The following is a 13,731-nucleotide window of genomic DNA, read 5'->3' on the forward strand; positions in this document are numbered from 1 at the left end:
GGCAGTTCATGGGCTTAGTTTAATCTTTAATGGCTTCGGCCCTTCCCTCATAGTGTCTAACGATGTGCGAATAAATTGAATAATCACACAGTCATGGGGTAAAAACTGTGAAATGAATAAGCGCAAATGCAACTCGCAAATACTGCTCAAAAAATGTATATTTTCTACTTTTTAAATTGGAAAAATTACTGATAAAGCCCTGCTAAGTATGAAAAAGATTTCAATGGGGGCTTTATATTCGATAAAGTTGAATGAATAATGCTGCTAAGCAGCGGCCTGTTATACCCGTCGCGTTTGGCATTACAGGGCGTATCATTGTTAATATATACGTGTCTAAAGATATGAATAAAGAATCGCGCTCGGCTAGTTACAAAAAAAGAAACACAGATACAAAAATAAAAACAACAACAAGCATAAAAACCTGTAGGTAAATAAATATAAATTTTCGCCGTGTGCCGTGCAGTTCATAGACAAGGTGAACTCAACATTCACGAAGAACAGACGAGTGTGTGAATAGTTCGTGAATTTCGTGAATTTTGTTAGCCAATTAGAGAGCGGGTGGTGCGAGTACAGCTGATTTTGGGGGTGTGCAAGCAGCAGGGGAGCACGGCGAATTGCAAGTTCTTTTGGGCCACAAAAAGCTGCACATGTAAGTGCAACAGCTGTTGCTGCATCCACAGCGAAAAAGCAGCCAAGCAACCAACCAAATAGTCAGCTAGCCAGCTGTACGGGGTTATACGTGAACGGTCAGCGTTTAGAGCGACGACGACTATCAGACAGAGCACACGGACGGGGTAGCAGAGCGACGAGCAGCAGGCAGAGCAGTTCATAAAATTCCAGCAGCGACGACTACGAATTTCCAGCATCGGAATAACAAACAGCGGTAAGCTTAATACACAATTTGAACTAGCTTAAAGCAGACGCGCGGAACGTGCGGCAACAGTCGAAGCAGCAGCACCACCACCGCCATCACACAGAGGGTAGCGGCAGACCGAGTCGAGTGTGAACTGAAAGTGAATAAAACTCTGATGTAATCATTCGCTGTTACGCTCGCCAAATGAAAAATATATCGAATCGCGTAGAAATTCTTTAAGAATCGACGACATTCTTGCCGCTGTGAACTGTATTCGAATTTGTTCATCTTTTATTGCGTGCTGCGAGCAGTTTGGCTGGAAGCGAACTCAAGGTAAACATTTGCCAGTCGTCTGGAAGCTCGAAAACGACGCTTCGCACTCTGTGGATACATTCAATTATTTTTGCATTTACACAACACTGGATAAAGCGGTGTTTTAAATTTCGTCTTACGCACTGTTGCGGCATGTCGTGGAAAGGAGCGCGCCCATATCGATTTAAAAGACAGCGGATTTTTTTCTTTGGTGCTAGTGTGTGTGTGTGTGTGTGAATGTTGGAATGTTGGAATGAAACATACACACACGCGCGCACAATTGCTGCACGCAAAAAATAGTTCGCAATACAAAAAAGCTTTGCGCGCTCATTCAAAGCAACAAAAGAGCACAGCAAGCAATGAGAGCGAGAGAGAGCTTAACTAATCGAAAAACAACTTCTTGATATGCCGCCTAATTAGTGTAATTTTTAATTAGATTAAAGAGAGCGCCTTGCTGCCTTAAGAGAGACGATGTCGTCACGTATGTTTAAATTCGGTGTCACCGCCGCAAGCGCCTGTGCAGGCTCTGTGATTGCCGCATGGAGCATTGATCGGTGGAATTCTCCACATGTGGTAAATACATTGATCAGTCTACTTTATATGATGAGCACTAACTAACGGTCGTTTACAGGTTAATAATGCCGTGCAACGCCCACCCAAGCGTAAGCGTACTCTGCCCATGCGCAGCGAACAAATCAAATCCCTAATGAGCGGCGACGAATACGATGTGCTAATTATTGGTGGCGGCGCCACCGGCGCTGGTTGTGCCCTCGACTCCGTGACGCGAGGTAGGCATGTATTGCCCTTGTCATTGCCAATGACACTCAATGGGTTTTTCTTTTCTGCGGGGTAGGTCTGAAGACGGCGCTCGTGGAGCTGGATGACTTTGCCAGCGGCACCTCTTCGCGCTCCACCAAGCTAATTCACGGCGGCGTGCGCTACCTGCAGAAGGCTATTTTGGGCGTAAGTATATATATGTCAATATGTATATAGACGAGAGCAGTCTGACAAAATCCGATCTTAAAGAAGAGATAAAAGCAGAAAAATTAAAATTAATTCCATTTTCAATTTAATTAAATATCATATTTGATATCTCTTATCTTGTGGCAAATCGGACAACTATCAGCCGGGCAAAGCCGCGTAACACCTGCACAAACACCTTTCATTAAACCTTAGATCGTAGTCTTGTTTCCTAAAGCTAGTAGTAATGCTTTATACGTATATATATCTCTCATTATCGCTACAGCTAGATCTTGAGCAATATAGAATGGTTAAGGAGGCGTTGGCGGAGCGCGCCACTATGCTCGAGTCTGCGCCACATTTGACGCATCCACTGCCAATTATGCTGCCCGTATACACGTAATTAGAAATGATTCCTAATTGCGTGTACGTTTATATATATATAATTTGTATTCTAGGTGGTGGCAGGTGCCCTATTACTGGGTGGGCATTAAGGCATACGATCTGGTGGCCGGCGATCGTAATGTGAAGAGCTCCTATTTGCTGTCGAAGAAGGATGCTTTGGAGCTGTTTCCCATGTTGAAGAAGGACAAGCTGTGCGGCGCCATTGTCTACTATGATGGCCAGCAGGACGATGCACGTATGTGTCTGGCGGTGGCTTTAACAGCGGCCCGTCATGGCGCCACTGTGTGCAATCATGTGGAGGTTAAGGAGTTGCTCAAGAAAGACAACGGCAGCGGAAAACAGGTACTGTGCGGCGCCAAGGTCAAGGATCATATCTCTGGCAAAGAATTTACGGTTAAGGCCAAGTGCATCATCAATGCCACGGGTCCCTTCACCGACTCCATACGCAAAATGGATGATCCGACGGTGAAGAGCATCTGCTGCCCCAGCTCGGGCGTACACATTGTGCTGCCGGGCTATTATAGTCCCGACCAAATGGGTCTGCTCGATCCCTCAACGTCCGATGGACGCGTTATCTTCTTCCTACCCTGGCAGCGCCAAACGATTGCCGGCACCACAGATCTGCCCTGCGAAATAACGCACAGTCCAACACCAACCGAGGACGAGATCCAGTTCATTTTGAGCGAAATCAAAAATTATCTCAATGCCGACGTTGAGGTGCGTCGCGGCGATGTGTTGTCCGCCTGGAGCGGCATACGTCCACTCGTCTCTGACCCCAACAAAGATGACACACAGTCCCTGGCCCGCAACCATATCGTCCATGTCAGCCCCTCGAATCTGATCACCATTGCCGGCGGCAAATGGACCACATACAGAGCTATGGCGGAGCACACTCTTGATGCGGCTGTCAAGGGTAACTATCTGGATAGATATGAAATCTCAGATGATGTTCAAATTGAACTGACTTTTTCTTTTTCTCAGCGTGCAACTTGAAGCCAGAGCGCGCCGAGGCTGTCACATCATATCTGAAGATCGAGGGTGGCCAGGGCTGGACACCCACCATGTATATCCGCTTGGTGCAGGATTTCGGCCTGGAGTGCGAGGTGGCCCAGCATCTGGCTAAATCGTACGGTGATCGCGCCTTTGCCGTGTCCAAGATGGCATCGCTAACCGGCAAGCGCTGGCCGATCATTGGCAATCGCATCCATCCCGAGTTCCCCTATATCGATGCTGAGATTCGTTACGGTGTGCGTGAATATGCCTGCACGGCTGTAGACATGATTGCACGTCGGTTGCGCTTGGCCTTCCTTAATGTGCAGGCAGCCCAGGAAGCACTGCCCATTGTGGTGGACATTATGGGCGAAGAGCTGCAATGGTCCAAGGAGGAGAAAGAGCGCCAAATCAAGCACGCCACTGAATTCTTAGCCAACGAAATGGGACACGCTATCAATCGCACGTCCAAGGAGAGGATACCCATTAAGCTATCCAAGGAGGAGATTCAGACATATGTGAAACGCTTCCAACTTATCGACAAGGACAAGAAGGGCTACGTCTCCATCAACGACATACGCCGCGCCCTCAAGAGCTTCGGCGACGGCGATGTCTCCGGCGAGCAATTGCACGACATCCTCAAGGAGATTGACACCAACATGAACGGCCAGGTGGAGCTGGATGAATATCTGCAGGTGAGTGCTTTCCCAGCCCGATTTAATGTTTATTTCATATCATGCATAGTACAAATGTCCGATATTTAAATATATATGCTCTGGTCGGTGTTATCCGATTGCGCAATACTTATTACATTGTATTTGGATATATATATATATATATATATATATATATATATATATATATATATATATATATATATATATATATATATATATATATATATCTAAAAGAGTATATAAACGATGTGAAATGTCTATTAATATTAATATATATGTATATAAAATTGAATTGCATAGATGATGTCAGCGATTAAGACTGGAGATGTGGCCTATTCCCGTTTCGCTCGCATGGCCGAGTTGGAGGAGCAGAAGCACGAGGCGGCCAATCTGAAGCAGAAGATCAGTGTCGATCGTTCCGGCGGCGGATTGTAAATGACTTAATAAACAAGGATACGTCACGCTTACATCTACGAGCACATCTAAACTAGGATTAAGTCACAACGAATTATATACAAATTATATAAAATGAACTTCTTTACATTTTGCTGTTAATAAAGTCTTAAAACTCACCCATCTCAACTCACTAATCTCAATTGTTCCTACTCCTTGAGTAAGCGGAGAAGAGGCCGATGGCGGCGACCCCAGCGACTACAACACCTAACCCAATGAGAGCTGCATTTGAGCTACTTTCTTCTTCCTGTATCTGACGTGCTACTAAAGGTCGGTCGCGCACGTATTCAGGAGGATCTTCTATAGGGCTTACTCGGACGGCTGTTGGTGTGTCTAAATTTTAAAGCATATTTAGTCAATGGCTTATGTCAGTTGTAATCGTCAATCTTACTAAATGTGAACCGAATTAAGTTATCGATGTCCTCCGTCATGTTGCCATCTGCACGCTCCAGACTATAAATTACTGACGTAACGCAGTTGAACATATCGAAGCGCTGGTTGTTTGTCAATGTGGCAATCAAATCCAGCTTGGGATCCCAGAAGAAGAGCAATTTTCCATTGCGGCCCGACACGGCGAGGCATTTCTTCAGCTCTCTAAGCATCTAAATAATATTTATTCGAGAAAGCATTATTATTAAATTAAAAAATAGAGATTCTTTTTGAATTGTTTGAGAATCTGATATAAAGAATTGAGTTTTTCAACACTTACATCTATAAGTACATCCTTAAGTTGAGAAGTATACCAATAACTTGAGGGCTTTTGGATAACTTGCCATAGTAAAATGGTCTTTATAAAATAGCTCTTCAGGTTGTGCATGTTTGTCTTGTTATAACGAAACTTTTTCATAAATCTGATGACATCCTTCAGCCTGTACTTATCCTTGAGCAAAACGAACTCAGCATCATAGTAAGAGGCACGGAATGAAACATTGTTCGGTTCGCTGGGCTTTAAAGGTTTCGGAATCGCATCCCAAGACGTAATACCTGTAAAATATTTAAGTTCCTCCGCGCCCAAAATGTTTTGACTCGCATTTAGCTTTATGGCTGGCACAAAGTCTACAGAATATTTGATATTATTTGCGTCAATATACATCGTGTGCGCCGGTCCACATCTCCGATAGATCACACTCGTATGCATTCCATCGACAGTTATCTTGTTTTCTATGTTATTGAGCGCCCTCGTAAAAACACTCATGAACAGGGCCTGCAGCTTATCCTCCAAAAGCAAATTTTTCTCCGTTATTAATTTTTTCAGATGCGTATATGAGACTATATGGTGATTCTGTGTCTGTAGGATTCTCAACACTTCTGTCATGTCCAAGAATACATTGCCCGGTCTCCTGGGATCCTTTTTCACGATAATCCTATCGTTCTCGGGAAATTTCAAATATATATACAAGTCGAATTCGTCGGGACTCGTAATCTTCAAGTTGTCGCCATAACTACCTGTGTTGTATAGAGACTGTTCATGAGATGTTTGACTAGTAATCCTTTATAATCTACATCATATGGTCAAGAATTGCAAACCCAAGCAATGTACATGGCTTAACAATCTGCCAACAAATTTCTAAGAAAACTACGCTTTTCACGACAGTCGATAAGTGCACTCTATCTATATAATTAAATATAACTGATAACTTGCGATCACCTATCATTGACTAAGAAAACCAACTGCCACATGACATCAGACATCACCCAACAATCAACAGATGTATAGCAGTGGCAAAGAGTTCACTTATATATTTATATATATCATATTTTTTTTTTAGTTTCTGGACAAATTTTGTAATTGGGGAAATCCCCGAGAGTACGTTAGTCGTTTCATGTACACATACACTCACACATATATACGCTCGCTCACTCACTCTCGCACACGCACACACACACACAAAGTGTGTGATATCGGCAAGAGAGCGGTCTTTCAACGTGATTATGAAATTTGTATGTATGTATGTATACCGGACAAGCCATCTGAAATTTTGTTTTAGGGAAAGTCCCGAGAATACACACAAGCACACATGAACGCGCAACACTCACACTGACACAACGTGTGTATGATAATGCACGAGAACGTTCTTTTTAGTGCGAATATTATATTTGTATATATTTGCGGATGTACATGCATATATCTGCATTCATATATATACATATATATATATATCTGCATACACATGTATATGATATACGTTCCGCATTAAAGATGCATAAGGAATTTAATATTCTATTGATATCACTTACCGCCCAGTTTGTGACCGTTTAGCCACTGGTTGAAGGGCTCCACTTTCTTCAGTTCTTTGTAGATAATATTTCGCAGCACATTGTAATGAGCTGTGTACGCTTGGCGATCATCATTTATATTAATGTATCGCTTATGCGTTTCGTTCAAATGTTGCTCCAAAAAACTCATGTTTCACTACTTCTTATTCGGCTGATCTTAACTTGTCTAGCACAAAAACTAAACTGAATGTCGAGTAGCGCAATTGCAAACAAGAAATTTCGAAAGCCACATCACAGCGCGGCGTACGTCAGAAGAGCACAAGTCAAAAGTCCCTCTATGATAACAGAGGCCAATGCAGAGACGCTCTCTCTGCTCGATGTCATTTGCAGATGTAATGACGTCACATGCTCATAAATGTGTTTTGGTGTTTTGAATTATTAGAAGATTTTTTTATTATATTTATTGATGTATATATATATATATATATATATAACTAATTTATATATTATTTCTTTATATATATTTATATATTTTCCGTTAAAAAAATGGATATATGTGTATATATTAATGCATACTTTCTTTTGTATATTCAGCAACCAATCAACCAATTAATTCAATATATTTTTACGTTTATTCATTAAACTATTTTGAGATTTGAAATCTATTCTTTTTTTGTGTTACCACCTCTTTCTGTTGGATCCATGTAATTTTTCTTACCTATCGCAAGGCTCTCATGTTCATGAATGTATGTGTGAGAAACATAGGTTATTGGGAATACGAGATGCATAAACATGAGTCAGTATGTCCGGCTCCATTCATGGGTGTGTAGACAGTGGTAAAACGAATGCATATGTGTCTGTCTGTATGTAATATAACACATGTATTGAAACTTGAAAAACCTGTACATACGCTATAGCTCAGCTGAGTGTACGAAAGAATAAAGCCCAGAATCGGTTTGCTTCACTGTTTTTACCTTTTTTCAGTGAAGTAACCACTTGGTTTAGTATACGTTTCAAAATAAATATCAATTGCTTTTCTTAGTCTTATATTTGTATCAAATGTTTATACTTTTAGATGAGCCTCAATCGCCACTTTTCGCCACGTCAGCTCTTTATGGCGCTGGTGATATGATTTCTTGGTGAAATGCGAGGATCGAAAATTGATTCGATGGTCACTTGACAGCCTTGAAAGTAAACACAGAATATTGGCAAACAAATCGCAACAGAATAAATAACAAAAATAAATACCATTCTCTAGAAGAAACAATTCGCGATCGTACAGAATAATGCTTTCCACTGCAGAAAGTAAACAAAATAATAATTATTTATATGACAACCAATTAAAGTTTGCATTGCCCAACCTAGCGGTGCCAGCATAAGCCGTAGCGTATAGAAACAGACGATGCGACGCCAGTGCAACAGATCTGCCTCGATCTGATCAGAACTCCCTGCCTGAATCAAGGCAAACTGGGTGCCCTCAGTAGCCTTTTGAAAGTAGCTAAAATTATATCAATTTCAAATTAATTTAAGTTTTACAATAGAAGAAAAAGTTCTTTAAACAATAACATTGTAAAGAATTCCATAAAACAAATAATTTATAGAAATTCATAAAAAACTGTTTGTTCTGTATCTCACTCGTTGAAGCTCATGCCAGGCGCATGTTTTACATTGCGCAACGCCGAATGCCTTAGGTCAGGCAAATGCTGGACAATAATGCGTTCAGCTGCCGCTCGTAATGAGTGTATCTTTAGATATTCATAGTCTCCTACTTGAAGGCGGTCGTAGTACGACTCCATAGCATGGCAAGCAATTTCGCGCGCCTCGTAACTGAGCTGAGCGTTGTCAGCGATTTGCAGCTGTGAGCTAAGCGGATAGCCATGCAGCTTCATTTGTGGCTGCGTTGATTGTGTGCTCATCTTCTGATAACAGCAGCCCACAAAATTTAAGAACTTCGCTTGCTTACAACTTAGAAACATACGCATTAGCGTGGCGCTCAGGTCACCACACGGATGCAACCCAATTATCCCAAATGAAAAATCAGTGTCGGACAATTGGAATGCCTGTCGTATGCTCTCAATGAAGTGTTCTGGCGTTGTATCGTTGCTCAGACGTTGAGTGAGATGCGCCGGTCGTTTAAAGTGGGTTGTTTCGCTGGCGTCCAAGTGCTTTGTAGCCACGCTCTCCAGCTTGGCATCGATTGCTAGTGCTTGCTCATTGAGAGCTGTCTGCATTTCAAGGCAACACACATTGATGCCATAGCCATAGCCCAAAACGCGGGCTAAGTGTCCTACGCCGGCTCCAAAGTCTATGACAAACATAGTCGAAGTCTGTTGGCAGCTCCTCGCACAAATTGCGGCCATTCTTTTGATTTCATGTGCTTTTTTCGGCTTCACACACTTCATGAACATGTGCTTTAGCTTACGGTGCTCCAGCAGTGGACAAGATGGCAGTGCAACCTGCAAAGTGAATGGCTGTGAATAAGTCGAATCATGGTTGACTAGCTTACAAACATCGATCAGCTTATTTGGACTTCTTTTGATGCATAGCGACCGCAACACTTGTCGCAGTGCCAACAACTCTAAGGGCCATGAAACACGTGCGGTCACAACGGTCTCTCTGTGCTGCAATAGGTCACTCAGCTGTTTTACAGGTAAATCTTCCAAATGATGTCGCCAGCTTTGAGGCAGCTTGCTCCAATGGTCATCAACATAAAAGTCCTGTATTATTGGAAGGATCACGTTATCTCAATTTTGATAGCATAAGGCGTAACTACCTACCAACACATAAGAGTCCAGTAGCCACTCGTATTTTTTAGCTACATCTAAACAGGCGGCAAGCTTGTTGTTAATATTAAGCATATTGGCCAGCTGTAGCAGCAGTGTTTCACAGCTGACTTCCAATTAGGCGCGAACTAAATTGTTTAAACGTGTGTATTCCTCTTTTTGATGCGCAAATAGGTAAACCATTAGGGAGGCGTATAATAATAATCGACTATATTTAGTCTTACAAAACTGTCGAATCTGTACTTAATCGATAAATCAAATTATTAGTATTAGACAATTTCGATTTTGTGCGATTTTCAGACAGGGCTTTCTATGTTTCGTTTCCAACACTAGTAATTCGACTGTCTACCAATAATAATAAAAGAAAACATCGGTCGGGTCTAATTGGCCACAAAAATAATCAAATTGATAACAGTATAACGTGAAACAAATTGTAAGTGTTTTTGAAAAAATTGTGAAGTGCTATATTGAAGAGTATTTTGTGCCATTTATTTTCTAATCCCCAAAGGGTGGAGACAGTTATACACATCCACACATATTGGTAGTCCCGTCAGTTAAGCGAAGTGAAAATGAATCTGCAAGCAACAAATGGCAATATTTGCAAGCAGATATGAAAGAAAACTACCGTTAGATGATACCGAGGCAATAAGCTGCGAAATCGCAACAGTCGAGCAGGTCGACGGTCATACGGTGAGTGAATATGACTCTTCTGAAAATTTATATCGCCGAACAGAAAAATCAATAATCAGCGACGCAGCTGTCGCTGCCGATTTGTTGATGACGGTGTCTTGCACTCTTCTGTGTGTATAGGTGTATATATATATTTATATGTTGTGTATATATTTTTTTATATATACCAATGAGATGTTATTTTTTTTTTTGATGCAGGAATACCTGCTGCGCGTGCAGAGAGGTGATAGCTCCTGGAATGTTCTTCGCCGCTACAATGAATTTAGCAATCTGCACAAATGTCTTCGTATCTCTGGCATTGAATTGCCGTTGCCTGGCAAACGCATTTTTGGTAATATGCGACCGGACTTCATAGCTGAACGGAAAGAAGCATTACAAGTTTACATAAACACAATACTAATGAATCCCATTTTGGCATCATCGCTGCCAGCCAAGCGCTTCGTTGATCCCGAAAGCTACTCGCAATCATTCCATGGTAAAGAAACTATCTCAGCTGTAAGTTAAGTAACTAATTTTAAATTTAATTTCAGACCATGCAGTGCAAAATGCTTTGCTCTGCCTGCGCAACGACACGGTATGGGCCCTGGGGGCCACCATGGGTGCCATAGGCTGGCGGCTGCGCAAGCATTACTTTAAAGTTACCACCAAGCCGCCAGAGAAAGGCAGCAACAAGTTGGTTAAGAGTGGGTCACAGAATCAGCAAAGCAAGCATTTTGCTGCCGGCAGCAATGGTGGTGGCCATTCGGTTTCTATAGATGCAGGGACAGTAGATCCCAATGCAGAAATGGTAGCCGAGTGGCTGGAATATGGACCAGACAAGTACGTCGATGAGAAAGAAATGCATGGCGTACTGAAGAGTCTAATGGGTCTTTACCATCCGCACATTGAGTCCGTTGTATTCGCTGCGAACACAGAGAACGGTTGCTTAATCATCAGAAAGTAAGCACGTTTTAGAGTCACTCATAGATGTATTTAATTTCAAGTGTGCTGCTCAACAGATTTCATAAGCATGGTACTCTAAAGGATGTGCTTTGCATGGCCACGCCAAAGAATCCGTTTTTGAGCAAGTACGGCAATCCCAAAGGACGCACAGCACTCTCGATGAAGCAAGTGGCTACCTATGGCAAACAAATCTTAGAAGCTCTTATATTCCTGCACTCAAAGGGCTATGCTTGTGGTAAGAATTATTAATGTATCTTTATGGGAAATATATTTATTTAATTATTTTCATTACAGGTCACTTACATTCGGGAAATATTGTCATTGTGGATGACTGTGTGAAGCTGTTGGACATCGAGAACCACTTACTGGGTGTGCCGGCTTTTTATCGCCCATTTTTCGTGCAGCACAGCAAAATTCATACGATTGAGACAATTGACGTTTACTGCTTTGGCCATGTTCTATTCGAAATGGCTATGGGCTATCCCCTGCAGGAGTCCGTTGTACGTCAAATAACCGAGTGCCCTGAAGCGTTAAGTATGGATGCGTTAATATATCGTAAATACCTATATGTAGATAATAACATATCTTAATTGATAGAATCTTTGTTGGAAAGCATACTATCGAAGGAAGCATGCAAGGCTGGCCTGCCAACGCTGGATCAATTGATAGATCACCGATTTTTTACGCAATATGCAACAGAGAGTGCAGCCACATCTGAAAAGCCACATTTCAAGTTGTCTTTGGTAATATTGAAAAGGAATATATTTAAATGTAGCGACTACCACAACTGTTTTTCTCACATTTGCAGAATGCAAAGGAGCTGCTCAGGCAGGCGGCAGTTAAAAGCGAGACTCGTTTGCGTGATGAGCAAAAGTCGGTAAAGAACCAAAAGCGTATTGTACGCGTGCAGGAGCTAATGAGTTCCGAGGAGGAGAAGCGCAAATCAAAGCAAAAAGCAGTTAGTAGAAATTACTTTTGATCTATATTTAAGTAGCTGTAGCGATCGAACATCCGCTTATCAACACGTTTTTCTATTGTTTTCTTTTATGTTATGGTAATAATTAGAAATTAGAGCACAAGCAATCGAAGCTAAAGCAACAGGGCTCGCTCCAAACAAGCAATGGACGCTTGTCGCTGGCGGCCGTGACAGCTGCATCGAGCAGCACAGTTGCTGTCGGTGGTGGGCTAAGCACAGCAGATTCATTCAACCGCTCTGACAGCACACCCGAAGAACCCACTCTGGCTGGCCTCAAATGTAGCTAAAGTTTTAACAATTGAAGACAAAATTTGCTTAAATTTATAAACTATTCTCCCTAAATATTCACAGCACTCATGCCGGCATCGCAGTCGCCACACCAGGAGATGCCAGCGAGCACCTCTGTTGCCGTGGAGAGGCAGACATCGACTCCGAATATTGCATCAGAGGATGTTGATGCTGGCGAAGATGAGCCGACGCGTTCAGCGTTGCTCGAGTCAATTTGCAAATTTAACCGTGGCTCCCTGCGCAAAGTACGTTCGAATGATTAGGCAGAACGCAAAGAATTTTACATATTTACATTTTGGACCAAATGTGGCGTTATGAAATAACGGTTCCATAATATTAAATGCAACAAAAAAGAAAACGGAAGAACAAATCAATTGAGAATAACCAAAAAAAAGCATAGATACATATAACAATACATATTCGTAAACTATTTATTGGGCTACTTAAAAAAAAAAACAAATATAAAAGACAACAATCCAAAATAACTATAAGCAACTACACATATATATATAAGTAACTATATATATAAACATATATATTTACTAACGAAACCCACTGAATCTGTGTCCACAACAAAACTAAGCATAACTGTTTTATGAACTCAATTGATATGTACGTCTATATAATAATATCTGTGTATGCAATTTACAAATCACACACGTCTGCGATACGAAGATGGCAACTGGTCAAACGTACGCAACTAAAGCTTTACATATACATATACATGACCACTACACGACTGAAAATAACTTTGGTACGAGAATCTTAAATGAGAAACAAGCTTTCAAAAAGAGAAAAAAAAAACTATTGAGAAATTTCCAAATGAATATGTTAACTATAAGTCTGCACCAAAAATCGCACGAAGGCGTTCTACTATACCCTACTTATAACTATCATTCATATGTATATGTATATTTATGTCATGTACTCAGATCCTCCTCGTTGTGCGCTATACCTTTTTTTATTGCCATAATGGTCAAGGATTGAGAACATTTCATTTTAATGTGTTATCATGCCAAAAGTTTTACTGTTCTTGTTTTAATTGGTATTTATTCCAACGATTTTGTTGTAGACAAACGATATTGATTATGTGTGTAATGGAAATCTCTGTAAATCATTTGAAACAACATATGTTTTAAATGTTTAGAAGAATAAAAATTTAATAGGCGAATGCGTAAATGCAGA

The 13,731-nt window shown here is 41.4% G+C and overlaps 4 protein-coding genes across 8 annotated transcripts; 2 read left to right on the forward strand and 2 right to left on the reverse strand.

Moving 5' to 3' along the window:
- Positions 1 to 782: 782 nt before the first annotated feature.
- LOC111595619 (glycerol-3-phosphate dehydrogenase, mitochondrial) lies at positions 783 to 4,783 on the forward strand. 2 transcript variants are annotated; one of them, XM_023309425.2, is made up of 8 exons: positions 783 to 883; positions 1,602 to 1,738; positions 1,797 to 1,953; positions 2,019 to 2,128; positions 2,412 to 2,524; positions 2,584 to 3,443; positions 3,512 to 4,215; positions 4,498 to 4,783. In XM_023309425.2, the coding sequence occupies exons 2-8, from the start codon at positions 1,637 to 1,639 to the stop codon at positions 4,630 to 4,632; spliced, it is 2,181 nt and encodes a 726-aa protein (XP_023165193.2). In that variant the 5' UTR covers positions 783 to 883; positions 1,602 to 1,636; the 3' UTR covers positions 4,633 to 4,783. The 2 variants fall into 2 exon arrangements, with proteins under 2 accessions (XP_023165193.2, XP_023165194.2); XM_023309426.2 differs by lacking the exon at positions 783 to 883 and adding an exon at positions 1,124 to 1,186.
- LOC111595620 lies at positions 4,600 to 7,114 on the reverse strand. 2 transcript variants are annotated; one of them, XM_023309427.2, is made up of 5 exons: positions 6,889 to 7,113; positions 5,360 to 6,096; positions 5,042 to 5,252; positions 4,771 to 4,983; positions 4,600 to 4,679 (listed from the first exon to the last, which is right to left on the reverse strand). In XM_023309427.2, exons 1-4 carry the CDS (start codon positions 7,055 to 7,057, stop codon positions 4,790 to 4,792), a joined length of 1,311 nt encoding a protein of 436 aa, XP_023165195.2. In that variant the 5' UTR covers positions 7,058 to 7,113; the 3' UTR covers positions 4,600 to 4,679; positions 4,771 to 4,789. The 2 variants fall into 2 exon arrangements, with proteins under 2 accessions (XP_023165195.2, XP_023165196.2); XM_023309428.2 differs by having other exon boundaries at positions 4,606 to 4,684; positions 6,889 to 7,114.
- Positions 7,115 to 7,794: 680 nt separating this feature from the next.
- Positions 7,795 to 9,784, reverse strand: LOC111595623 (protein RRNAD1). Of its 3 annotated transcripts, XM_023309431.2 has the most exons (6): positions 9,645 to 9,784; positions 9,378 to 9,584; positions 8,503 to 9,323; positions 8,229 to 8,365; positions 8,116 to 8,163; positions 7,852 to 8,051 (listed from the first exon to the last, which is right to left on the reverse strand). In XM_023309431.2, the coding sequence occupies exons 1-6, from the start codon at positions 9,723 to 9,725 to the stop codon at positions 7,972 to 7,974; spliced, it is 1,374 nt and encodes a 457-aa protein (XP_023165199.2). In that variant the 5' UTR covers positions 9,726 to 9,784; the 3' UTR covers positions 7,852 to 7,971. The 3 variants fall into 3 exon arrangements, with proteins under 3 accessions (XP_023165198.2, XP_023165201.2, XP_023165199.2); XM_023309430.2 differs by having other exon boundaries at positions 7,795 to 8,163; XM_023309433.2 differs by lacking the exon at positions 9,645 to 9,784 and having other exon boundaries at positions 7,795 to 8,163; positions 9,374 to 9,454.
- Positions 9,785 to 9,924: 140 nt separating this feature from the next.
- On the forward strand, positions 9,925 to 13,002 carry LOC111595622 (PX domain-containing protein kinase-like protein). Its single transcript, XM_023309429.2, has 10 exons — positions 9,925 to 10,083; positions 10,159 to 10,340; positions 10,539 to 10,815; positions 10,871 to 11,279; positions 11,339 to 11,517; positions 11,577 to 11,816; positions 11,880 to 12,025; positions 12,091 to 12,240; positions 12,348 to 12,537; positions 12,610 to 13,002. The coding sequence occupies exons 2-10, from the start codon at positions 10,239 to 10,241 to the stop codon at positions 12,807 to 12,809; spliced, it is 1,893 nt and encodes a 630-aa protein (XP_023165197.1). The 5' UTR covers positions 9,925 to 10,083; positions 10,159 to 10,238; the 3' UTR covers positions 12,810 to 13,002.
- Positions 13,003 to 13,731: the final 729 nt, after the last annotated feature.

The sequence above is a fragment of the Drosophila hydei genome, unplaced genomic scaffold, assembly GCF_003285905.1.
Source record: "Drosophila hydei strain 15085-1641.00,03,60 unplaced genomic scaffold, DhydRS2 tig00008134-arrow-pilon, whole genome shotgun sequence".
Classification (NCBI taxonomy): domain Eukaryota; kingdom Metazoa; phylum Arthropoda; class Insecta; order Diptera; family Drosophilidae; genus Drosophila; species Drosophila hydei.

Bases quoted from the DNA above. Each gene is read 5' to 3' on its own strand.
- LOC111595623 (XM_023309430.2), bottom strand. From the start codon at position 9,725: ATGCTTAATATTAACAACAAGCTTGCCGCCTGTTTAGATGTAGCTAAA. The intron at 8,366-8,502 runs GTGAGATACAGA...ATATAATTTTAG, and splicing joins CCTGGCATGAGCTTCAACGA to CTACTTTCAAAAGGCTACTG. The intron at 8,164-8,228 runs GTTGGGCAATGC...TACTTTCTGCAG, and splicing joins GCTTATGCTGGCACCGCTAG to TGGAAAGCATTATTCTGTAC.
- LOC111595620 (XM_023309427.2), bottom strand. From the start codon at position 7,057: ATGAGTTTTTTGGAGCAACATTTGAACGAAACGCATAAGCGATACATT. The intron at 5,253-5,359 runs GTAAGTGTTGAA...AATATTATTTAG, and splicing joins TTAAGGATGTACTTATAGAT to ATGCTTAGAGAGCTGAAGAA. The intron at 4,984-5,041 runs GTAAGATTGACG...TTTAAAATTTAG, and splicing joins CTTAATTCGGTTCACATTTA to ACACACCAACAGCCGTCCGA.
- LOC111595619 (XM_023309425.2), top strand. From the start codon at position 1,637: ATGTCGTCACGTATGTTTAAATTCGGTGTCACCGCCGCAAGCGCCTGT. The intron at 1,954-2,018 runs GTAGGCATGTAT...TCTGCGGGGTAG, and splicing joins CCTCGACTCCGTGACGCGAG to GTCTGAAGACGGCGCTCGTG. The intron at 2,525-2,583 runs GTAATTAGAAAT...TTTGTATTCTAG, and splicing joins ATTATGCTGCCCGTATACAC to GTGGTGGCAGGTGCCCTATT.
- LOC111595622 (XM_023309429.2), top strand. From the start codon at position 10,239: ATGGCAATATTTGCAAGCAGATATGAAAGAAAACTACCGTTAGATGAT. The intron at 10,816-10,870 runs GTAAAGAAACTA...ATTTAATTTCAG, and splicing joins CTACTCGCAATCATTCCATG to ACCATGCAGTGCAAAATGCT. The intron at 11,518-11,576 runs GTAAGAATTATT...TTTTCATTACAG, and splicing joins CTCAAAGGGCTATGCTTGTG to GTCACTTACATTCGGGAAAT.